Below are 25,798 nucleotides of genomic sequence, written 5' to 3' on the forward strand. Positions count from 1 at the left end.
TCTGCAACCTGTTCATTACAGTGTCGAATGGAGATATCGTGGCTCCTCTTGGTACTGTACAGGTCAGTATAGAATTATTCGGCTGTTTTTACTATACCTTCGAGATTGCTGATGATATTACCCTGCTTATCTTTCAGATACACCTTGGTTTTTCCTATGCCAAGTTTCCTTCTCACTGATTTCGGACTGTCTCCATTATTTACGGCTTCTTCAGTTTTTCATTATAATTTGGAATATCTCTTATTTTCGCCTTGTTGACCAGCTTTGACAGTTCCGCGAATTCTACCTTATCTCTTCAGTTGGACACTTTCATTCTTTGTCGTTGTTTTATTAGGTCATTTGTTACTTGGGAGAGCTGTGCTACCTGTTGCCTTGGTGCCTCCCACTTCAACTGCTTCTTCTGAAGCCAACCTAGTTACGGTTTCATTGATTGCTTCTATGTCATCTTCATCGCTCTGTTCTAAGGCTGCATATCTGTTTGGAAGTGACAACCTCAATTGGTCTGTTTTTACCGTTACTGCGTCTAGGTTGGCCTGTTTCTTCTTGACCAACTTTACTCTTTCTCTCTTCAAATTGAGGTGAATCCTAGGCCTCACTAACCTATGATCCCTGCACTTTACCCTACCTAACACTTATACATCCTGCACTATGCTGGGATCGACAGAGAGTAGGAAGTCAATTTCATTTCTTGTTTCACTATTAGGGCTTTCCCAGGTCCACTTTCTGTTGGTATGCTTCCTGAAAAAGGTTTTCATTATTCGCAGTTTATTCCTTTCTACGATTTCTGCCAGCATCTCTCCTGCTTCTTTGTATTATGTTTCAACAAATTCCCAAAAAGCATCTGAAAGGTCAGAAATTTGGGAATCACGTGGAGGCTACTAATGCTTCAAAGCAGTGGTTATACCTACAGACGGAAGAGTTCCATGTGCACGGTCAAAAGAAGCTGCCGGACAGATGTCGCAAGTGAATGAATTGACTTCCTTGGGAAAGTCTATGTGGCAAATAGTGTGGCAGTTACAAGTTCCAAACTCAATTACTTCTGGGTAAGGCTCGGTGATTATGACCAAGCAGGCGCATAGCTTGCAAAGGCTATCCGCTCACAGCCTCCCTTGCAGGCCCAAGGCAGTCTGTGTACATGCGTGACTACACGGCTTAGAGCGCAAAAGAATTGTGATACGCATACGCTATATGACCAACTACACGTGCAGTTCAGCGAAAGCTACCGTTCGCGTCGGCCAATAAAGACCAGGGACCATAAATGTGCTGCGCGTTCGTTGTGCGTCTTCACATGCTCGACGCTGGTTTAATGGGATTATCAGTGAAAGACTCTAAACAAAAAATGGTGGTCTTTTGCTCAGAGGCGCGCTGATGAATCTTGTTCCTCACTGGTTGACCAGGTCAAACTGAACGAAATGGGTGAGATAGAGCACCGAGAATGCTGCATCAGTTTACAGATCACGTGCCATCCGGAAGACGTCCGTCAAGGTATTCTAAAGAGGGGCATACGCCAAAAGCCTGTCAAATGAAGCGCCCTCTCTAAGCGCAAGTACACGTTGCCAGAGGCCAAAAACGCGAGAAAGCACGCGAACAACGGCAGAAGAGCAGCATCGGTCACGTTCGGGCCTGGCCCACTGGACGAGCGTACCTGGAAGGACTCCTGGGCGAGGCCACAGTGCCATCGTGCTTGGAGCGCAGCTGCACGTGGTTGGACGCGCGCTGCGGCAGCCGGTGGTCGAGCGAGGCCGTCGGCGAGACCCTCGCGTGCTGGTAGCCCTGCGGCGGAGGGGCGCGCGTCGCCCCCGACACGCCGCTGTGCGGCCGGCTCGCGGCCCGCATCGACGACCACATGCTCCCGAACAGGGTGTGGTTGCGCTGCACGCGTTGCGACACAAGCGGCGATACGGTCAGCGACGCAAGCGAACGCTATCGTGTGCCGAATAATGGCCGCGGTAACTGAATCATAAAACAAGTTGTGCCCACCCACTGTTTCTACGCAATACATCTGCACTCCCAGCGTTTTCGGTTGTCTTTGTTTTAGCACTCGCTTCCAAAATAAACACTCAGGTGTTAGTCAAAGTGCGTGTCATGCGGTCTCCTTTTCGTTCTTGTGTGCCTCCTCGCTATGTTATCGACACACTTGGTCGCAATAAAAGTACAATTTCGGAGTGTAAAGCGGGATGAGCGTGAAGAGGAAAGAAAGGCACAACGAACAGCACGGTATCTTTTATTTTAGATGTTTCATTTTCTGGCGCTGTTCACTCAAAAGCGCGTGCTAAGTGCCTCATAAGCCAGCGTACGGCAATTATTATACTGTAATCTTGGAAGGACAATTTAACATCTTTCTTTGCGTTTGGTACGTGACGTCTTGCACATAAATTCCGCCTAAATGAAGCAGGCTCTCTTTCAGAGACCTTACATTCCCCCAACACCAACAAGTTTAGCTGCAAGTCTTTCTTGACACGCGCAGCAACACAGGCGTACTGAGATTGCACGAGCACAAGCAAACAAGTTGCTCACGAAGACGACAAAGCGACCTCCACTGTGTCTGTTCCAATGATGGCGAGATGCCGTTGTCTTGCAAAATGCGTGTAGCCAATGGCGTGTACTCACTCGGTGCATAGGTTCGTTGTCTTGTCCTTCTTCGAAATCCTGGTCCAGGTTCCCGGATACAGCGCGTCGGATTTCAGGCCCCATCTCGTGCAGTTCTCTGAGGCCCGCCTACGGAAGCAGCGAGTTTCTATCAGCCGGCTTGTTCAAGGAGGCACGAGTGGTGATTTTCGAACACCGTCTGTAGCCTCATGCTACGCGCGCTTCCACTAACACAAGACACACATGCACCAGTCACGTAAGAAAGGTTAGGAGACAAGCGTCTTATATGCCGTCGGCACGAAAATTGTAACACTCAAAAACACATTTGTACTTGTTCTTGTTCTTATTCCTTAGTGAAATGGCACAAGCCACTCTACGGGATAGGCCATGAATATTGGGCGGTGAAGGAACTGCTAGCATATATTTAATAAATTAGGGTGAAATGAAATAAGTATCTTGCAAATGAGACTTAAAGTGCCTACTGTTACAGGTATGAATCATCAATCATGTAGGTATTTTGCGAAAATTATAAGCATTTAGAAGAATTCTAACATGCAATGCGTTTTGTCTCACGCAGAAAGAAGCGCAGGGCTTCACAAACGTTTCTGTGGCTGTAACCCAGTACGGTAGCCCCAAAGGAAAGAGTTACAGGAAGAGGGAAATTCCAGCCAAGCTCTAGGAAGGGTTCTTCTAAAAATCTTTTCCGCTGAATAATAAAACGGCGTCATGTCGAAAAACAAGTGTTCCAGAAATTCTCTCGCATTGCATAAAGGGCAGAAGGGCGATATAGCCAGACCAGACCTGTCGAGTTAAAGGTTCAGTGGTGGGACTCGGCACCCTAGTTTTGTTATCGTTATTTCAATTTTTCTAGTAGAGCACCATTTGTTGTTCCAAGTAAAACTGAGATGCGGGAAATCAGATGTTAATTAAATTATGGGGTTTTACGTGCCAAAACCACTTTTGGATTATGAGGCACGCCGTAGTGGGGGACTCCGGAAATTTCGACCACCTGTGGTTCTTTAACGGGCACGTAAATATAAGTACACGGGTGTTTCCACACTTCTCCCCCTTCTAAATGCGGCCGCCGTGGCCGGGATTCGATCCCGCGACCTCGCGCTCAGCAGCCTAACACCATAGCCACTGAACAACCACGGCGGGTGGGAAACAAGATGTTGCCAATGGTGATTGCGCGAACTTATTTCTAGTAGTATGTTTTCTGTATCGCGCCGCAGTAAGGAAATCCGGTGAAGGTAAAGTAAGGATTATAAGACCATCGTGGCATGCTACTGCGAGAGTATGTGTATATTGGTTTAAGGCTACACCCTTGTGACTTGGCACCCACACTAAACGAACGAGGCGTTAGTGTCTTGGGGCAAGAGAATAGAAAGTTTTTAATGCTGACAATTTGGGCATGGTAATTAAGTGAAGAGCAGACAGATACGCAAGCAATTAAATTTATGGCTGATGACAGAGATGGTGGTAATCTGCGTAAAGCTAGGACAATTGCGAATAATTCCGGCTGAAAATAGGCTTGAAGTCAAGTAGCCGAATCGAACAAGACCAATTTAGATGTGGTGATAAAATGCCCACACCTACCTTTTCTTCACAGACGGAAGCATCAGTTGCTATACCGATCTGTGTATCCAGGTGTGCAAGGTGTTCTTCCGGAATACTATTCAGATATTGATAGGGAAGATGTTTAGCATTATTTGGAAAAATATGATCAAATCCAATTTTGAAACACGGAACCGAGGAATTTAGTAAGATCACCTCGCATAGGCGAACGTTTAATGGGTCCAACAGTTGTTGAGCGAAATCAACTTCATGGCAACGTGTGCGATACCACTGATAGTTAAAAAACGAGGCCGGTTCATTAACGAAATCATATTGTGACCTCCTCTGTGGTGATGCATATATCTTTAGAAAAGTTTGTACTGTTAGGATGTGAAATCGCCTGAGAAGAGAAGGTAGGCGTGCTTCTTGAGATAAGGTATCGTCGTTTCTTCTAATGAAGGTACCAGTGCACTTAAATGCATAAAATCTCGAAAGACAAGCACGCGCCTACGTTATGAAAGCATGGTTCACTCGGAACTGAAACTTAATGACAAAGTACGAAACAAAAACTAACTGTAGACTGGAAAGGTCCTTTTAGTGATGTGCTAGAAATGATATAAGCCTCGAAATGAAAGAAGCTACGAATGTTCCGTGCCCTGCATCGAAATCTCGCGAATAAATCGAAGGCGAAGCTTCTGCTTGACTAATTTCTTGCGATGCAATTTTCACCAATGGGAGAACACGACCAAGCAGAAGAGACTGATTCGGCTGCATAACACACTAAAACAATTTGTTGCTGAATTTGTCCGCCGGCAGTACAAGCAAAGACCCTCTGGCCCTTCTGACCCTCCCGTATGAGGAAAAAAAAGAGCAAAAAAATTTGATCTGGCCCAGTAAGGAACTGAGCTGAACAGTGTGACAGAAATTACTCTGCCGGGTAGGCTAGCGAGAAAGAGTATAATGAACGATAGGTGTTTGGTGAATCTTTTTGTACGAACAAGTTTGAGTAACTCGCTATCCGAATTACGTCTACGCACCAAATGTTTCATATATAACACGCTTGATTGCGGTGATTTGGAATAATAACGGACATACCGGCCCCAAATATATCGAATAGGTTGATAATATGTTCAGTGAAGCTATATTATACCCTCAGAAAAGAGTGGTAGCCAGAAAACTGAGCTGAAATGAAGAAGAGCCCACACATGCCTGCTTTTAATTTTTATCAACGCATGAGAACTCCAGTGCTAGTTTCTTTTTCTAAATTAACATCAACTGTTTGTGTACCTAACTGACGTGTACCATTACTGTTCCGTTTAGAAAACTGAGAAAAGACTTCACGTAAATGCAATCGACCTGTCTGAATACAGAACGCAGTTATCAACAGTACAATCTTGTTTGAGCTACCGCGTTCCCGATTAAGATAATAAACAACTGGGGACCCCGGATTGAGCACTGGGATACGCCAGAGTTACCATTGACGCGCGATCAGTCAACACGCTTAGGTGATACGATCTCTATTCGAGAACCTATGTAATTATTACACTTTTTATTGCGCTGACGAGGACAACACCACAGAGGACAAGACATGATAGGTCGGAGCTCATAACTAACGTGATATCCTGATCACTGGAAAATGATGATGGAAGCGCTATGCTCCCAAACTCTAAAAGCCTGGAGATATAAAAAATAATAATAAAGAACTTATATCACTTGTCTAATTCAGTACGCTTTAGAATATTCATTTAAAAACAATGTTCCCAGCTTCTTAATCTGACCAATGTGTCACTAATTCAACCCCATGCCCTTTCGTATGTGATAAGCCTCCAACAATTCTCGCACGATTGCGCCACCTCCCTTGACTGGAATCCGAATTCTTGGAAATAGTGGCCCACACGCGCAACCTGTGCAGTGTGCCGGCGAGTGGAACACTGTTTCTTTTCTAAACGGCCCCGCGTACGCCCGTGCTCGGTCACTGATGTGTCTGCCAGTGCGGCCAATGTACAGGATGTCCCAGCTAACTTTAGCCAGAGTTTAGAAATATGCGAATGCCACGTGGCTGGTCAGAACCAAGGTAATGTTGTGCCGCTGCTTGCTGATACTCAAATAATTTTTTTTTCATTCCTCCTAATTTGGTAGTTAGAATTATATATTAATCAGCTTCTCAAATATTATAATTATATGAAAAGTGTCAATGAGAAAATTGTAGAGCGACATGAAAAACTCCCGATGCAGCTTTCTGTTGCACAATACGTGCTACATAAGAGTGTTCTTCCGAGCACGAAACGAACCCGCGAATACACCCGAAGTGCCTCGAGTGGCTCATCAGAATGTACAGCTATCTCAAAGCTACATCTTATGACCTGCTCTAAAGCGTTATGCTATTTGCTTATTTTGTCGTGTGTGGAAGTGTTAGCCAGATCGACGCTTTAATATTTGGTTGAGTGATCTTATATAGTTATGGATTAGAAATGTCAGCAAGCAAAGCAGGTGACAAGCTTTTCCGGAACGTTAAGTTGTTAAATGAATGAATGAAGTGACTTGCCTGCAGGGCGACGGTGCTTTCGTTGGGCTCCTTCTGCGATGCTCGCTCCTCCTTGCGCTTCTTGAACCTCCGGAAGTAGTCCTGGATCAGGAAGGTCGCGTAGAACTTCCCCACCGTCACATCATCGTCCGCTGAGAGGAGGCAGAATCACAAGCCGGCACACGCATTGTTACATGCGATGAAGAATCAATAGAAACACGTATTGAGGTTCGCGCAGGAAGCAACAGTAAACTTCCAATGGAGTTTGCTGTGAAGCGATAAACAAAACATGCGTAATGAGCTGTCATTCCGTGTAAAACATGCATCAGCATCTATGAACGCGCATCAATATGTTCCAAATTGCGATGCGGCGAGCGCATGTTTGTTTTGGAAGTGGCATTCATACATACTCCCGTTCTACTTTGAAGTTACGCATATAGTACATTAATGAAAAATATTCAACCCCAACATTGGGCGATGCGTCAGTTAAGAAGCGAATAGGTTTCGGCAGGTTGGTTATCAAACGTGATACAAGTAACCTAGCGCGGTAAGGAAAGGGGACAAGCCGAGACAGGTCAAGCGCACGCGTTGGACAAGCGCACGCACTTGTCCTGTCTCGACTTGTCCTTCGTCCTTACCACGCAATGTTACTTGTGACACGTCAGTGCCCACTCTCGAGCCGACGTGGGCATGGCTTTCTCCTATAGGGAGGTTCGCTCGTACAATATGCGATAGGGTGAAAGTCCGGCTGTTAGCAGACACGTGGTGCACTGATGAACCCGTACAGCGAAGGTGATGCGTCGTGCTATGGCCGTACCTGCGGGCGGCACCACTTGGTCGAGTAGCTTGGGGCTGGTCCTCTTCCAGATCTTCTTTATGATGGCTCTTAGTTCTTCATTGGCAGTGTCAATATTCCCTGCCAACATAAGGGTTAACACACGACGATTACTTTTAAAACAGTGAAAGAAATAGGACGTTGTGTTGCTGCAGAAGCATGGCAAGTTGTCACTAAGTGTACTTTAGAATGTTTTAGTTCAAATTTTATAGCACCAGAAGCATAGGACACGCGCTACTGCGTCTAAGCGCTTGTGCTGCAAGATATATAGTATGCTACACCAAGCGGGCCGAGCTTCTAGCTTAAGGAAATATACAAGGCTCTGCTTTGCGCACTAAGGCACCCTAAATTTCCGTTGCGAATAAGGACAGTCGAACCTTCCGCTTTCTACGAAAAAGCAGAGCTATAGTCTGGGATATTCTAGGAAGCTCTCGAAATCATGCAACGATTCTTCCTCTGCGAGTACATATGCAAAAAAGTTGTAATGAGCAAACTTTGCACACTTACCGTCTGTTTTAATCTTGAGCGAAGTACGAACTACAGCAAACAAAGTGGCGTTGAACATGACCGTGCCATCGCTATTCAGTGGCATGTTCATTGATACTAGTTTCTGCAAGAGAAAAAAAAAGGGCATGCATATTTAAATAACCAGAAAGAAGAACACACAGAGCACTCATATCGATGCCACAATGTCATTAGCTGCAATCGGAAGTACGTATATAGTTGTTTGAGACAACTGCATAGCCATATCATCATCATCATCCTCATCATTTTTCTTTTCACCACTGGATACAAGGTGAAAAAGGGAGAGCCGGAAAAAAAGCCGAAATTTCTTCGGCTTGACATATCTAACTTTAACCCGCCTTTACACTTCTCCTGCACACGCAGCTTAGTTTATTTTTTAGTAAAATTCTTTTCTTGTACGTGTACCCATAGCGAAATATCACATATAAGTCCACAATGTTGGAGTGGTATAGCAAGTAAGCTTTAAACAAAGAGCCAGCTTCTGGCGTTACGATGACGCGTTGCGGCCGCTGAACAGATCCGTTGACGGCGTCTACGGAGAACAAAACAAAGATGCAGATACCCATTTCGCAGTGCGCAAAGATATCTCGCTCCTAGCAACGTCGGGTAATTTTTGCACCAAGATAACTCTTCAGAGCACATGCGTTCGTATGCCGGTCGTAAACTTAGCCTTATACAGTAAGCAGCAAGAGTTGGCCCTGCATTATGTTTTTACATTGGTGGATTTCCGGGTAAATCAAGCAGATTTCGTGCCCTTATTAGTGCCATAAGTACAATTGTGTACTGTATATATGGCCGAGGAAATCACGCTGGCCTCGGTAGAAAAATGAAGAAAAAGAGTACGACGTACGTCGAATCAGCACAGTATGTTTCAGCGACGTTTGGGCTGGTGGACCAACTTTTGTCAAAGGCTTGTCCAAGGCAAATTCACATAGCGAATTTTCATCGAGCTAATTTTTACTGATACTATTGCGGAATTGTTGCACTGAAAATTGCTGCTTAGGTGGCACCAAGAAGGTTGAAGAAAAATTGCTGGAGTGGAAACCGTGTCGTCCCGAAGGTTAAGCCGCACAGCGTGGGCACGGTATCACGATAAAACCAATGAATAAGCGCTTTTGGAAGACTTAATTTCCTCAAATTATTCAACCACCTTGATTAATCACGACTTATTTTAGCAGATAGATAGTTATCTACGCGCATCTCTGTATTACTGGTTTTAGCGTGAAATCTGAATCTCCTGTCATATTGTATTGGGGAGAACGTCATCAATATTCAGAAGAAATTAATATTTTTCTTCGGAACAACCAGCTTTTATTTTCTAATTAGGCTATAGCTTTACGATTTCAGAGCCAAATCACTTAACCTGCAAGCGGACACCACCTCGACATGGCTCTATTTCAGCTGAAGGAGGGGCAAACATTGGCTTCACCAACTCCTTCTCTTTTCTTTTTTTTTTTTCAATGCCAGTGCAATCGCTCGCTCCCCAATGGGAGCCGTCGGTGAGCCTTAGTTCAGTGAGTTGCCGCAGTGTGACGCCACCCAGCTTGTACGACTGCTTGCGTCCCGCGTGCGTCAGTCTGGTTCTGACGCGTCTGTCAGTCTTCCTCCCGCTTCCGTCGTGAGGCGCCACCCAGGTAGTGCTCTCCCCCACGACCGTAAAGCAGGCGCGAACGCTAGCCGACGGGGGAGAGTAGGAAGGGACGATAGAAGAGGGTGGTGAATGGTCGGTTCGGCTTCATCTGGCTGGCATAGAAAGAGATAGAGGAGGCGCTGGCTTCACATTTCCTAGCAAGAAGCTACGGGACCTTCCACTCCAGCAGTTTTTCTTTGTCCTCCTTGGGTGGCGCAGATGAGTAACCAGCACCCTCTGACACATTCATTATAAACGATCCGGAAGACAACGAAGACACGCAAATAACGATAGGGGCGCTTGTGTGTTCGTTTTGAACATCGTTTGTAATGAACCAGTTCCGACTTGGCCAACTTGGAGTCATTATCCCTAAACTATGGTACCAACACCACGATATGATTATGAGGCCCACCGAAGAGGGGGACACCGGACCTCTTTTCTTTCACAATTTTGAACTCTTCGGATTCTTTAAAGTACCCCAATGAGTGCTACCCAGATGTTTCTTCTTTTTTTTACATTTTTTTCTACACGGAAATACGCCACCATGGAGGGTAGTCGTTCTCTCTAACACATATCTTAGTCATTGTACGAAATGAGCTCCATCCGCAAACAAAACTTTACAGCGACCATGGCTAAATACGCAGATCCCTAGGGCCTATGCAAGTGCCTGCACAGAAAATATGCTTGGCGTGCAGTGAAACCCCCGCAAATGGTGCTTTCGGTAAAGACAAGAACGCAAAACTGCTGACCTTGCAGGCGACCCGATGGGGGCAAAGCTTTCCAAATCCCAGAGGGGGTTGGATCTTCCGCAGCAGCGTCACCACGTCCAAGTGCTTGATGCGCCCTCTGGATGAGAAAGTGCGCGGATTCAAAAGAATCGTGAACAACACTGTCATATCGTAGTTTAAAATAAGCCTCGTGTAATCTCTAGTAGATCGAAAGCAATCTTAGTTACGAGTTTTAGTGTCCTAATTCATTAACCTTTGCAGAATACAAGTCGAACGGATATATGGGCGGCAATACCGCCCATATATCGACAGTAATAAACGACAGTAAAGCTTACTTGGCATCCGGGTCGTATTCTGACCATAGGCGAACGAACTCATCCAAGTGGTGAGGTCCTAAGATCGACCAATCACGGGTCAGGTAGTCGAAGTTATCCATAATGACGGCAACAAAAAGGTTGATGATCTGCATGTAGAAAAAAAAGACACTGACTCGTGTACACATTATTTTACAACAAACAAATAACAAAAGCACAGCAACATTTTGAGTTACGAGAGCTAACAGAACAAAAATCATGATGGAGAAATAGACAATAATGAAATTTCGTGAGATTGTTTGCTCGGCTCCGAATATATTAAACGCCTATGCATTCTTTTTGATGTTGCAGAAATTGTTTCAGTTGAACTATTATAAATTATTATTCGTATATATGAGTTTCATGGTCTTATATAAATTTCAGCAAATATTCTTCGTATAATCCAACATATAAACCGAGTTTCAGAAACTGCAACTCACTAATAAAAGAAGAAAAAAAAATGACAGGAAACGTCAGCTTATCACAAACGTTAATTTTATTGGCTTTATCTGCACGCGAGTAGGCGACTACGCTCAGGCATATCTGTTGTACGTCCCCTCTCTTTCCGGTTCTTTATCAGATTCGAAGCGGCAGGAAATAACTTTTAGGGATGAGAGCACTTGTGTGCGTTATCTGCACGAAATGTTGCTGCGTAAATTATGCTTGGTGTGAGTACACTCAAAGCACCATAAAAACGAAAGTGCTTAATCTTTCCATAAGAATAGCTTGTTCGATTTGCCATTCGATGCTCTTTTACATACAAATATAGCTATTTGCCATCACAACCAAGCGTGCTCTCAATGAAAGAGCTTTTCTCTCTTCGATTTTGGCTTATCACTTCACGGTTTCACGTATCGTAAACTGCATTATACCATTACCGTTGTAAAAGTCTGCACTGCTTGGCATCTAATCATGCAGCTCTCCAGAGGGGCAACTCATAAAGGTTCATTTTTCCAGCAGAAGTGGTTGTACGCAGCAAATATGGGATTTCAAAGGCATTCTGTTAATAAAGCGAATAAATTTATTTGCTACTTTCTTCCATGTTAAAGCTTTCTTTGTTTTCTTTTCCCTCCATTTCTCGTACTTGAACATCGTGTCGGTCGGCGATCGTCTTTGAGACGCAAGCGCTTTCGCAGGAGAACGTTGTGGAATCTAAATGTTTCGACGCTACCGTCGGCTCGTGGGCACTGCGCAGCACTTCTCTGCCGCTAGAGAGTTTCTTGCCTTGTGATTCGTGCTCTCGAAGTGTGCTCTTCTTCCTCGGCTATACGCATTTTATTGCCATATACTTACAAACGTATATGTGGATACGAAGCGGCCAAATGTTCCTAAAATTTGCTGTGCCTGTCGCGTTCGTTAAATACAAAACTCTATAATTGAAAAACAGCGGAATGAGCTGTCCCTTGTTAGTATCCCTCAGGATGTCAATTCTGAACGTTTTTCAGTTATGATTCAATGGTACACATTTAAAGAACAGTTGTCCCTTCTACAGCACGTAGAAGACGATATTGTTCCTATCGCTGCCACCCTTTAGGTTCTGGTTGTGAGTTACCAGCGTCAACGAGGGCAAGCATATCCACTATGGAAAGGTAGTCCTTGTTTATGGTATGGAATAGCTACGTGTGCAGAAAACAGTGGTTTTAATGCATGACTTCAATGTGTAAATGTTAGTTCCAGGAATAAAATGTTTTGAACGGACTAGTAGATGAATGTTTAACACGGCGCTCCTGAAAAAAAAATAGCAATAGCAATAGTTTGACAGAGCATTCCGCAAATTATAAGGTACAACCAGTTTCAAAAGGAATTTGCTATTCCCACCGCCAATCGACTAAAACACGAATTGTGGTTCCTTTTTCGCCGAGTGAACTGGCAGTGCAGCCACAGAGTTCACATTCGACTCTCCCATAAAAAAAAAGTATGCAAGTTCAGCGGACACGATGGAACCTATGTGAAGCAACGCTTTCGTGAAACGCTCAGTAAAATACCACAAATGTGCCCATTTGATTCCCGCTGATTTGGCGAAAGAGGAACGGACGCCCGCATGTGGTCTCATGCATCTGGCCTACGCAATGCTAACAACTCTTATATTGGCTCGTATTTCTTCATTTCTTCTTATTTATTTTAAATGAGCCAGCCTCCTCTTGGCCGATCCACTTCTCTGGGTATGTGCCATAGTATGGAAATCGTCATAATGATGAACACGCAGCGACCATCTCGAAGTGCTAGTTAGTGGCACGATAAGTACCACCTGCTTCTTGGCCAATCAACCGTAACCGCCATCACAATTACCACGTGGTCACCATGCGTTGGCGAGTTTACGTTGGTACGAGAGAAGTGAACGTGCGTTTGTGTCCTCGTGGCTAGAGCATCGGGCAGCTGTCCTGGCGCCACGAGGCTCAAATCCCGCCGCCCGATGCGCATTAGTTTTTAAGAGTAAGAGCTACTCGGCGAGAAGCCGACCGACCGACCGACCTACGTGAAACTATGGGATGGAAGGCAAAGAAAGCTTCACTTTAAATCTTTTGGTGGGTGACACTCCTTTATATGGAAGCCATTTTCGGAAAATGGCCCGGCTGTTGCTCTGCGATGGCAAGCTCAACATAGCTTCCAACTTGGCCTCAGTAGAGCGATCACTATACCCAATATTCAGGCTGCAGGTTTGGGCGGAAACGGCCTGTAGTGTGCATTCAGTGTACGGGATAAGTTCTAAAGGTTCATATCTTGACGTTTTAAAGTTATCCAGTGCTCTTAGAGTTACATAACGGTAATATCTGCCGAGGTTGGACCTTTTGAATGTTCTTCATCATGACAATACGACACCAATCGGCGCAAATTTTACTGCAGCCAATCAGTGGGAACGGCAGCTCCAGCTACATTACGTATAAATGGTACTTAGCGTTCAAACTGTCCCCGTGTACTGCTACCTTCAGACCGATGCTACTCTCAGACCTAACTAACGGTAACAAAGGCAAATTAGGCTAAGGCGGATGTCATTATCTTCGAAGTAAAGAGTGTCAGTCACCTATAAAATTGAAAACTACGCACCTTTATACAAGTCAAAGTGGTTACGGTTTAAGCGTAGACTGCAATGCATCAAGGTGCATACGTGAACCATTTCAATGTGCATGCAGGCATGTGGAATCGAGTGCACTTGCCAGGAAGGAGCAAAGGATGTAAAAGGAGATGAAGTAGATGAGCGCCACGTCGCTGCCGCAAGGCGCCTGGTCGCCTTCCTCGGAGGACTTGTCGCAACGGACCTCGTCCGTGTTCAGGCACGACAGCATGATCTCCTGCCACGACTCGCCAGTCGCTGACCTGCGACGCGTGTGAATTCGACTCCAGCTATGCAGGCACGAAAGCACGCTTCGCGAGAATCTCCGTCTCAGCGCAACAACAAAGCACAGCGCGCCGAGTTCGCTCTCGTAATATCGCAAGGACTGCGACTATAAGCGCCACTGCACCCGCCTTGAAAGGGATCAGCATGGGTCCTACAAAAACTTGACTCCTCTCTCTTCGCAGTGGTCGCTGGCGAATAGGGCTGTCTTTTGTTACATATACTTACAGCGTACACGCTTCGTAGCTCACAGAAATAATAGAAGCGAGAGGAGACGTTACTCTAGCATATAAATGTATAATTTCCTGCAAACTTTCCTAGAAGCTTCATGCAACAGAACTCATTGCAAAAAGTGCTCGCAGGTGGTGAGTTTTTTGTGAACTGTACTCTCTACTCCTAACTTACATTTATTTACCTAAGATATACTGAAGTCTGACGACCAAGCAAGTAGGCGCACAAGGTTAAAAGATCATATTGCAAAAAAAATCGAAGACTGGGCTAAAAGAAGAAAACAAGATCTTGTATAACTACAGAGAAAATGTAGTTTCGACAAGGCAGTAAATGTAACAACTGATAAATACAACTAATCAATGTAGCGGCCTAATACATATTCTGAAACCAGAAATCTATCTAATTCCCATTTGCAAACAGCAAAGCTGCTTTGAAACCGCGCGTTTCATTTTAACGTCCACATTTTCACGAAAGGTTTCGTTACTACCACTTGCTGGAATGGCTCACTAAGGAGGAGAGATCCTCGCATGCGGCCGTGCGAGCCTTTACACAGCATAACCAATGGATAGCAAAACCTCCTGTACCTCGGTGACCGGTTATTCTGCAAGAAACGGTTCCACGGAACGTTATAACCAAACCGTACAAAAGTTCCTTCTTCTGCTTCCTATGTGAATAGAAATAGCGGTCATCGCGGGACAGGAAATAAAAACGACAGACATCTCTCGTCTTACGAAGGCAACGCTTGCGTGTCAGCCTTTTAGCGATTCACCACCATCCTTATTATTTTTCTGCAAGAAATCTACTTTGCTTCCTGCTCGTAGCACTCTTTTTTTTTCTTTTTTGAGCGATACCTTTCTTCCACCCTTACCTCCCCCCCCCCTTTTTTTTTTTTCTTGCGGTTTGTATGTTTCTGGCAGTTTATGAGAAGAGAGTGAACTTAGGCCACTGGGTATGTGCTGGCCGCTGTCTTGCTCAGCCGAAAACGTGAAAAAAAAAATGAAATTGTGGGGTTTTACGTGCCAAAACCACTTTCTCATTATGAGGCACACCGTAGTGGAGGACTCCGGAAATTTCGACCACCTGGGGTTCTTTAACGTGCACCTAAATCTAAGTACACGGGTGTTTTCGCATTTTGCCCCCATCGAAATGCGGCCGCCGGGGCCGGGATTCGATCCCGTGACCTCGTGCTCAGCAGCCCAACACCATAGCCACTGAGCGGGAAACGTGAAGGACTGGGTGTGTGGCCGAACAGACAAAGTCGGCACTGCTTACATTGGCACATGCCCGTTCTTCGCCGATCCCCCGTAATGAATGTCCGAAAGTGACCGAAGAAGTATGACGTTCTAAATATTGTCACGTGATCGTGACGTCAAAGAACACAGTAACAATGCTGTGAAAGGCAAAACTAGCTTTTATTGGGCGAACCTGTGCCCACAAAACAGGCTACACTTAAAGCACAACGAGAGCAGCGAACACAGTCGGCGATCGTCGAAAATCTGATGAGCGGGTCAAGCGCGTCGGCTTTTATACATCTGTCGTCGAATGTCCCAGAGCAATCGCTGGAACCCGCGTGTCTTCCACAAAGTTCTACACTATTCGCGTCGCGCATACATGCAATCAGATTACACAAGTTGCGGTGAAAGACAGTGGACGGAACCATCGATAACATTCCAGAAACTTCTTTTACATGCAGGCGCGTCCTGCGCTGCGCGATAACATTTGTTAGGCGGCCAGACCTGGTCGCCCGATAAAGATAAGTACATGTGTCAATATATTAAATTGACAGAACCGCATCCGGTACATAAACTGCGTCTAATGAGGCCACTTGATGAATAGCCGTTGCAACGAATTTGAAGGTAGAATGCTGGTGATAGGGAGGGCTGCTTCGAAGTTTCATTTCGGATTCTGCGATTACGAAATGAGATGCTACGTCACGGTATCAATTGTCATTGTAGCTGGTAGTGAGACCGCCACTTAATTTAACTTCTGATGTACACAATAACATTTCCTGGTACACTGGTGGCATGGACAGCGGAGCAGGTGAAATCTGAAAGCTATCGCTGACATTGACGGTCATCTTAGGGGGGTATCTGCCACAACTCTTTTTTTTTTTTTTTTCGAATGACTATTCTTTTGTAAACAGTGCGACCTGCGGAGATCTTTTTCTATTCATACTGCCGTATTCTATAAGTGGCCACTGTTTCACTTTGGTTTTCTCATCTGTCACTTTCTTCTTACTTTTCTTATTACTTATGTTGACTCTACCACGGGAAAGCAGTAGCGGGAAACGCCATGCGTTGCACAAGACAACCAGGAATGACGAGGCCGAAGTGGGCGGGGAACAGGGCTAAAATAAAAAGGGCAGAAGTGTTCGATCAGGGCGAGGCGGTTGTCGGTCTTTTTGCTGTCACTACAATTTGCGCTCCCCTTACCTTCAATATTTATTTCTGAACAGCAGGCAGGAGTTCTGTCTTTGTCAGTGGCAGTTGCCAGCCGGCTACTTCTTTTATTTCCATCGCTTGTCCATTGTACATGTGTTTTCAAGCCGAATAGCAATACCGACTGCGCAGAGGTGCTGTACGAGTGCATTGGTCGCAGCACTTCGATGGAAATCAGCGCGGTGACGGCGACTTGGCTCGCCGCGGCTTCCAACGGCCGCTCGCGCTGTCCCGTTAGGCAATGCCTGAACCGGTACGGGTGAGCGGCGAAGCGGTCACACGTTGCGAGCTGAAGTGGTGGTTTCCGCCACTAACCAACATCGTTCAAACATCATTATGACGTGAGATGACACCAGCAAACACTGCCCCGCTTTCATAGGTCTTCGCCTTACCTGAAGAGCACCAGAACGGCTTGCGGAAATGTCTGGAAATTGTTGTTGCGGTCGATGGCGCTATCGTCATTCTCCAAACCAATTTTACCAAAAAGCTGCATACAAGAGAGAAAGGATGAAAGACAGTAAGCGCATTGGTTTCAGAATATAAAGCTCTGTACACCGGTTGTAGATATCGTGTACTTATAGCAAGCTATAAATATCAACTTCACCACAACCGAAAGCGGCACGAGTTGTCTCTAACATTTCTAAACATGCAGCACAAATGTTCTCGGATGGCGCATAGGAAAAGGCCATGAAACCGGAGCTGACTTCCGGAATTGAATTTTATCGGAGGTAGAATTCAATTGCACCTCAAATTCATGTTCTGGTAAGTGCACTGCTACCATGTCTTTTTTTTTTTTTTAATATATGGGGCTAAAAAATTAAGTGTATATCAGTGCCTACGTCGTGTTCCTTCCACATCCCCCGTCAAAATAATGGTATACGTTCTTGTTGTTTTTTTCAATTTTACCTTTCCCTTTACTTCATCACTCAAAAACGTTCATTGTGTTGGTACGCGTTTGATACTTGCACTACATTTTGAGCATACGCTCACTTCTGACCCGCGCCACGCGTGGGACCTGCTGGGTTTTCCGACTGGGGGCCACTACCGCGTACACTTTTCAAAAGTGATCCTACCAAGAACTGAACAGGATTTGATCGCTTCATACTTGTACTTCTGGAGCCGTAGCTCATGCACGTTCATGCAATACCATTCGACGATGTGTTAGAAATGCTGTAAGAAACAAAGAGCGAGAAATAGCACGAGCGCGCAACTCCATTTTAGCAAAGCCTAATAATAGGCAGCCCTTGCGCCTTCTAATCCACCGACGATCATCCCGGCACCGAGACTGCAAAAATGCGCGTCGTGATATCAGTGCAAGGAGAAAATGCCTCGTCACTGCGACACACTTAGCCGATGCGTACCTAGCTATCACTTTGATGCGCGAAAACACAAAATTGCACACTATGAAGCCCAAGCATCTTTGTCGTGATGATGCAGAAAGGTTTCGGTAGCATTAAGTACCACTTCATCACTTACCTGCATTCCAATAACTGCATAGATGAAGAAGAGCATCACAATGAGAAGGGCGACGTAGGGTAGGGCCTGCACAGAAAATAAGAAAGATACAAGCCAAGTGCGTTATTAAGATAAACCGCCATGTGCAAACAGCGGAAAAATGTTTGAGCAAATAGTGTACTTTTGGCAGTGTTGGATCGTTAAATTGGATTCGTTGTAATCTATTGGTGGAGGGCTTAGGGTTCGTACACTGACGCTAGAGGAAAAAGCTGCGAGAAAAAAAAAAGTGGCAACCGCAAAGGCGCCGCCATGTTGCTAGCTTCCATTTTCGTAACGTTACAAAATAATCAAGATATGATGCAATAACAAGCATTTAGACGTAGCAAGTACGTATGGACGATGCGTAAAGCTACTTCGGTACATTGTTCAGAAACGCCAAAGGCCTATTTATCAATTTATATGTAAAACTTACGGTGCGTTTGAAGGCGCCTGAATAAGATGGCGCCACCATACCGAGGTAGGCTCCGGATCGTGTTGATTGCGCGTCTCGTCCGAATCGCATCACGTCGTCAGCGCGCACTCAAAGCGTAGCAACATGGCGGCACCCTTGCGGTTACCGATTTCAATGCATGGACGCTACGGGGAGATTCGCCTCGAGAGTTGATTACATTGACTCTATGGCAGAGGGGTTATCACGACAGTCGAAAAGGGACGGCCACACACAGAAAATAAGTACACAGTTAGCTGAGCGCTTGTCATGTGTACTTCTCTCTTTTTCGCAGTACCATTTGCGCTGTCGTAATAATGAACCTTAACCAATTCACCCTATTTTACAGCCTAGTGGTAGAAGGCGTCGGACTAATCTTTCCTACCTTTTGTTTTTTACCTGTAACTAAATACAAGTATTCACGAACACCTTTTGTCAAAAGCATAGGGGCTACTCGGCGACTCCGCCATATATGTCAGCCGGTTGTGTGGTGCGTTCCCGTGGCTCTCCTGACACTTCACGCATATACACGGTTGGTTTCGCTTTCGCCACTTGATAATGCCGTCCGGAGGGTTATCCAAGGGTGCAAAAACCAGCGGGCGTGGCTTCCCTGATCCTTGGGGGCACACTGAAGGTCGCTTTTCATTAATGAGAGGACGATGAAGGCGTCCTCCGTAGTGCCGGCAATTGCACACTTAGAATAACGATTCCCCAGCAAAACGTCGCCAGATCTCTCTCTGGGCTCTTCCTGGCGCGAGCAAATGCGAGAAAGAAGCTCTGGTCTTCGCGACTGTAGCTCGGGGAAGATGGCGCACATGCCTAGAGTTGCCAGATGTCTATGCATTTTGACTATCCCTTAAAACAAACTTGTGTGGCTTCCCCATCCGGATTAGCGGAACGGTTCTGAAACACGGCGGCGTGTTCCGACACGTTGTAGTGATTGATCACCATCGTGGCTAACCACACTCTGTGCAGATCGCCAAAATAAACGGGTCCTATCTGCGCATGTGTGAAAAGTTCCAGCACTCTGCGATGAAGTTCTAAGTATTCTGGTGTTCCTGCGTGGATGAGCTCCGTACTCTCGAAAGCGTTGGCACGTGTTCTTCCGCTTAGCGAGGAGAAAAGAGAGGGTCACCTGGAAGGACTTGATAAAGGTCCAGAGCAAGGTTCGGATGCCTTCGCCTTTGCTGAGTAGCTTGACGAGGCGCATGACGCGGAACAGTCGGAAGAAGTTGATGCTGATGATGTTGGTTCCCGGCTGGGAGAAAGGGGCAATGGAACGCGGCAAGGAAGCGCGGTGTTAGCCTCCTCACCGCCCGCAGAAAACAACTCGGTCGCATCCGGCGACAGTGCCTCATGCAGCGGGCTCACCATCGGCCGTGCACAGGAGCGAGCAAACAGCACCGCCAGCTCAACACCGCCTCCACCGATGCGAGCGGTCAGCAAGGCGCGTTTAAATAACTAACGGTTTATACAATGTGCCGTGTAACCACCCCTATATTTTGTTAATTCGAATGAAGTGATTCACTGACATCTTGTAAGCGCAGTCATCCTTACCTCGTAAAGTAGGAATAATTTTTGCTCTTGAATTCATGCGATAGAAATTAAGTGGTAAGTTTCATAACCGACGACGGTTCCTTTACATCACTGCTTTAATTCTAAAGCCTAAATTGACATTACTAACCGCGAAAGTACAAGCAATTATTCCACTATCGAAACCTACTCCAACACTTAACCAAAGGTGACTCTACGCTTTCCGCTACTTGACTCCGTGAAAAAAAGAGCTTTTCGCGGTGCTGGTAACTCGTCGCAGCGCTCGGCAAAAGATTGCTAATTTTTCACAGGCACGGTGACAAGTCGTCAAATGGCAGGACAGCTTTCTAAAACCGTGAAAAGCGATAGCACCTATTTTAAAAATTTCTGCTTATCTTCGAACTTGGTTTTATGGCTTACCTGAATACAATACCGCCGAAACTGGCGGAAGGAGTCGCAAAGCTCGACAGGTGTCTCTGTGGCTAAGCAAAAGTTCCATGGAACATTCTTTAATGCTCTCTACTTCAATGCACAAACGAAGAACGACGATTCTCAGGAATGTGTTCTTTTTTTTTTTTAAGCTGTAGATACCTTAGTAACTTGTCACCGTGCGTGACGAACACGACAAACGGCATGCAGAAACAGATTCCTAGCAGCCAGTAAAACGCGGTTTAGAGATTGTCCGACTCGATCTAATCCAGGCAGCCCAACCGTATGTAATTCAAGTTTAGCGTCACACGATATGCCACGAATATATAGGCGTTTTCTGCCATCTGGACTAGATCAAGCTGGAAACAACATGCCTCAAGAAAAACAGTTCTAATGCTGTGGCCTTCTTAACAATTGCAACATTTACCTGCAAAATATAAGCCTGTCCAATCAACATATTAAAGCTTGTCTCGGTTATTAATCGTGCTCTAAGGATCCAACAGGGATTCAAGCACCAAGGCTGTCAAAGCTTTTTCTAATGCCAGTTATTTTCTCCACTAATAACTAATGGGATGGGAAAACAGTTTTCTTTGTGTAGAGCTCCAAACGACCCCCGGTGTGAACGAATTTAGGAAATGGCTCGAAGGTACACCTAGAACAAATATGCTGTAAAAATCACTAACAGAGTAAAGCTATAATAGCCGCTTCTTACGTTATCAGGGATCATTGGAAGAATACTCTATTGGAATTTACAATGGAGTGTATGGTTGATATCCTCTTAAGTCACTTTTTGCATGAAATATGTTATGAAAGGCAGGAAACCCCTTACTTATCGTATGGTATTATGCAGTATGCAGGGGAGAACCACCAAACAAGTTGGGTGGTTCCACCCTGCATAAACAGCTCCGTGGCAATTCTTCCCCTCTTTGCTGGATAATGAAATTTAGGAAGTGCTTAGACGGGACATTTTCAACAAAACTTGGCAAATGCATTTATGGAAGTGTTTGTTAACTGCGTGTAAAATGTTGCCTTGTAGGGCGCATCCTCGACGTTGTGCTCTGCAAAGCATCGCACAGTGAAAGAACGAACAGTATGAGAATACACAGCTGCCTATGTTGTTTTCGCACTGTACTCCCGTGATACCTTGAAACTACCCGTGCGCAGCGTTTTTCTAGCCTTCCACATAAACTGTTCTACGAAGCACCTAAACACCGCACGCAACACGTAGCGACGCAGATTCTCGCGCGTCACAAGACGAGCACGGCCACTTTCGTGAAGCACACACACACAAAGGCGATAGCTTGAAGCACAGCTGATGTTGCATGCGGCAAATGAGCAAGCATGAAAGATTGGGTGCGCCACGCAAAGCTCTGATGGTATTAACAATCAACAAATCCTTGATTCGTTAGATTCCTGAGCTAACTACCGCTCCAATAATCTTGCGACTTCCGTTCTATGGCACCGACGCCCAAGTCCAATTAGACACCACCAATGTCTGCCAATTCTTGCAGTGGTGAAGCCGATGTTTTAGTCAAGCGTTTGCAGTCACGAATGTTTAGGATTAGGCGCTACTAATATTTGTCTCGCTTCTGACGTAGTTGACTGTCGATGTCGAACGGTGGCGTGGTATCTGTCCAGTCTAGCGGCTCAACACTCAGCTTATCGGTGAGTGTCCAGCAAATGCTAAAAAAATCGCGTAGCCGTAATACAGATTAGAAGCAAATTAGGAATCCAGCCTTTGGTGCAATGCTTACGCAGTTAATTCGCACTCATTTAGTCAATTGGTGCTTCGACGACATCTTTCGCCACGCAACTGCAGCCATTTGGTTAACGTAAGAACTGTTACAAGCTCGCGGAGACTGTTAGGTAATGAGTGATAATGTAAGTAATAGCTCGTACGTAAAAATTCACCTCCACTTGGAACTCCCTCAAGTAGTATTCGCACATTATGTTTACCGGAAAACATGCATTCGTGTTTTGTGAACGCTATGCACGGCTTTCCTGAACGCTAACAAACAAAAAAGCTGGAATCTAAAATGCAGTCCTAGTGACAATAGGCATAATCAAATCATGTAAATCTTGGTACGGGAGCCATCTCGGCATGTAACTACAAGCAGTGATTCTGAGAGCTGGTGCTGCCAACCTGCGCTGCCAGTTAGGCCGAGACCGTCTGAGCAATGTCCAGGATTTCCTAGATTTTTCAGAAAATGCTTCCTGCTTTGCAATTATTCCGTTCGTTATTTTGTTATTGTTCAATAAATGCCTCTGCGAGACTGAACAGACATGGACTAGGCTTCCCGGTGAGGTACATTGTCGGCTGAATAAGAAGAAAAACTTAAAAAAACTGCAGCTCGAAGAAGGCAGCGCAGGAGCTGAGGAACGACAGAAGCAGCGTCGAGGAGGCTAATCGAAAAGGTACCTCACGTAAAAACAGCACACACTCTAGGAAAGGAGTTCGGTGTTGGTCTTCCCATTTTCTCTCCAAACGCACCTTGAAACAAAATGTAATAAACTGTCCATTATGGTTTTATTGCACATCAAATATAAGGCAGTGTGATGAATATTCAAATTTCGCAATAAGTAAACCAGGATTTGGGCTGCTATCTATACCAAAAAGAGAAGTTCGGCCACAGTTGAACGAAAAATTATGTGGTAAAATATACGAGTACAAGGTCGCCGTAGTAAATAAGGCGAGCTTGGTGAACGTTGAAAACACAAACAAAGGTATTCAGTTTGTTTAATTGGACATTGACGTTGCACTTAAATGCTAAATAAGAAACAAAAGGAGCCTCACAATGTGCGTTATCAGGATACACGTTTTCTCTCAATTTGGTTAACTCGGCAAAAGGTTCTCTGAAGAGAATGCGCAGGGAAAGGACCTGCACATTTGGATCAATCAGCTATCGCACACAAGATAAACTTCCAGAGATTCTAGCTGCATCATAAACAGCTGAAAAATTAAAGCTGGACCAAATAGAACTGTCCCTCGAGGCCATGTGAAAAAATAGGCCTTTCTCTTGCGTTACATCACAATAACCAATGCATATTTGACGAAGCATTATGCGATCAGATCAAAAACATTCGCTTTTAGAGGAAGTTTTGAGGTACCCCTTAAATTTGTCATTTTACCACTTGAGTAAGCCGAATGTCCTGCATATGGTGACATATTCCGGAGGTTGGCAGCACCGCTGTGTATCTCGTGTGGAGTCAGTTTCCCGCGGGCGCAAAACGTGTGACGTCATGTCGATGCGTGTTGAGACCAGACCTTGCGAAAAGTTAAATGTCTGCTCCAATTGACAGTTTTGTTTTCGTCAATTATCAGCTATTGTAAGAACCCCAGAAATTAAAAAAATGACAAAGCATAAGACAACCAACTTTGGTATACACATACGAACAGCGAAAACAAGGGCGTAAAGTTAGGGCTCACGCCTGCAACACTGTGGAAAGAAACAAGGAAAGTGAAGAAGAAAAAAACGCTACACAACCTACTTGATGGGCACACCGCGCGCTGTTACGCTGCACTTCTTTGGGATTACGTCCGAAATGAGGCCGTGCTACGTTACAGGTTTGGCGACGGTAAGAGAAACACTGCAGCAGGTCTTAACCACACTCCATCTAGAATCAAACTCGGTAGAAGAAATGAGGCACACAGCACGCGAGGTTCTACAAAGGCACACTATAAGCAAGCAGTAAGGCTGTTTTCCTAAAAAATAAAGGAATATAAGGTGCGTCTAACAAAGCGTGCACGCTAAAGTCGACCGAGGTCGACCCTACAGGTGCAAACTAAGTGATTGCCAGCTTGTTTACTAGCAGCTGTAGGGCACGAATTGCAAAAGAATGGACGCTGTGGAAGGCACAAGGTTTTGGAGCCACAGCACGACATGCCTACGTTGGCGCTACGTTATGCGTTATGCGCTACGTTATGCGGGTCGGCTTGAGCCGCAATTCCAGCTCCACTTGAATTTACGAAAGACTTCGCGGATTTGAGGTAGGTATTTGTTGATTATTAAAATGCAGCTTCGATGAGTTGAAGAAGACTTTTTGCCCCATGATAAAGAAGAAAATAGAAACTTTTTTTTTTCATTCTTCTGACAATTTTTGCTAAACTGGTCCCAGTATAGTCGAAGGCGTAAAGCCAATAGCTGCCTAGAAAATCAGCGCGGCAATATTGGCAAAATAAAGAAACGCTCACGGCGACTTTGTCTCGCAAACTCCTCAGTTGCGAATGGGCACTCTTGCCAATGGTGACCTCAGAATTTTAGCAGGCACCTGGCTATGTTAATCATTTAATTTTAGCACGGCTAAAGCACCACTGGTAAACCTTCTAGCCACCAGTCTCATTTTTTTAAATATTTAATGTGGTCCTGGTATTCACATATTTATGCTTCTATTCATCCTAACACTGTTACACTTACATCATATGACAGTTCAGTACCATTTAAACTAGCACGATTTGATGGTCAAACGGACAAGAACGCTAGTTTCAGCTGTCGAGTCATTTCGACATACAACTTTAGTGGCCGAAAAGTATGCTGCATGGGGCGCCGCGGATCCTTGATGTCTGTGGTCGTTCGTACTTCTGCACGTAGTCGTTTGGGAAATCAGAAAAGATACGCTTAGGGGCAGTAAGTGAATAGCGGTTCTGTATAGAATCCCATGAACTCGGTTACATATTCAAAGAGATGGTCACCAAATAACACCGAAACTCAATGACGCGTCACGCTTCCATTGCGTAATGCCTAAAAGTCGAAAAGCGCTCTCGATACTCCATAACGCAAAACACAAGATGCGTAATATATTTTGGGTTCAGCACTACTTATGCGTGAAAGCTCAAGGCATAGCTAAAAGAATGCACATTTGTGGACCTGTATATAGAGAGATCATGCTGTGCCTGCTTTGAGTACGCAATAGGCCCGGAAGAGCAGAATGCAGAGTGGTCGTCATCTCAGAACAAAATGAGCAAATATGATTCTGTGACATAACAGAGTAAATCCTGCACCGTCTTCGCCTTCAACTTCATATAGTCTATAATACTATTTTCCCCCAACTAACAATTTTAAACATGCATGTTACTACGACCTTAGATTCCATGAAGAATGCGCAGAGCATCTATCGTTGGCTGAGTTGCGGTTTGTTGAAATCAAGTTCTCGAA

At 45.2% G+C, this 25,798-nt stretch overlaps 1 protein-coding gene across 3 annotated transcripts in view; it reads right to left on the reverse strand.

The window, feature by feature from the left end:
- LOC126529666 (muscle calcium channel subunit alpha-1-like) overlaps positions 1 to 25,798 on the reverse strand; it is a 607,411-nt gene that overhangs the window by 49,873 nt on the left and 531,740 nt on the right. For all 3 annotated transcript variants that reach the window (XM_055069938.1, XM_050177179.2, XM_055069937.1), the window contains exons 33-43: positions 19,819 to 19,941; positions 18,218 to 18,283; positions 17,134 to 17,228; positions 13,894 to 14,053; positions 10,721 to 10,848; positions 10,407 to 10,503; positions 8,010 to 8,112; positions 7,485 to 7,583; positions 6,689 to 6,819; positions 2,611 to 2,718; positions 1,646 to 1,872 (exon numbers count right to left, since the gene is read on the reverse strand). In XM_055069938.1, the coding sequence (XP_054925913.1) occupies positions 1,646 to 1,872; positions 2,611 to 2,718; positions 6,689 to 6,819; positions 7,485 to 7,583; positions 8,010 to 8,112; positions 10,407 to 10,503; positions 10,721 to 10,848; positions 13,894 to 14,053; positions 17,134 to 17,228; positions 18,218 to 18,283; positions 19,819 to 19,941 (1,337 nt within the window). The remainder of the gene's footprint in view (positions 1 to 1,645; positions 1,873 to 2,610; positions 2,719 to 6,688; positions 6,820 to 7,484; positions 7,584 to 8,009; positions 8,113 to 10,406; positions 10,504 to 10,720; positions 10,849 to 13,893; positions 14,054 to 17,133; positions 17,229 to 18,217; positions 18,284 to 19,818; positions 19,942 to 25,798) is intronic.

The sequence above is a fragment of the Dermacentor andersoni genome, chromosome 9 (assembly GCF_023375885.2).
Source record: "Dermacentor andersoni chromosome 9, qqDerAnde1_hic_scaffold, whole genome shotgun sequence".
NCBI lineage: Eukaryota > Metazoa > Arthropoda > Arachnida > Ixodida > Ixodidae > Dermacentor > Dermacentor andersoni.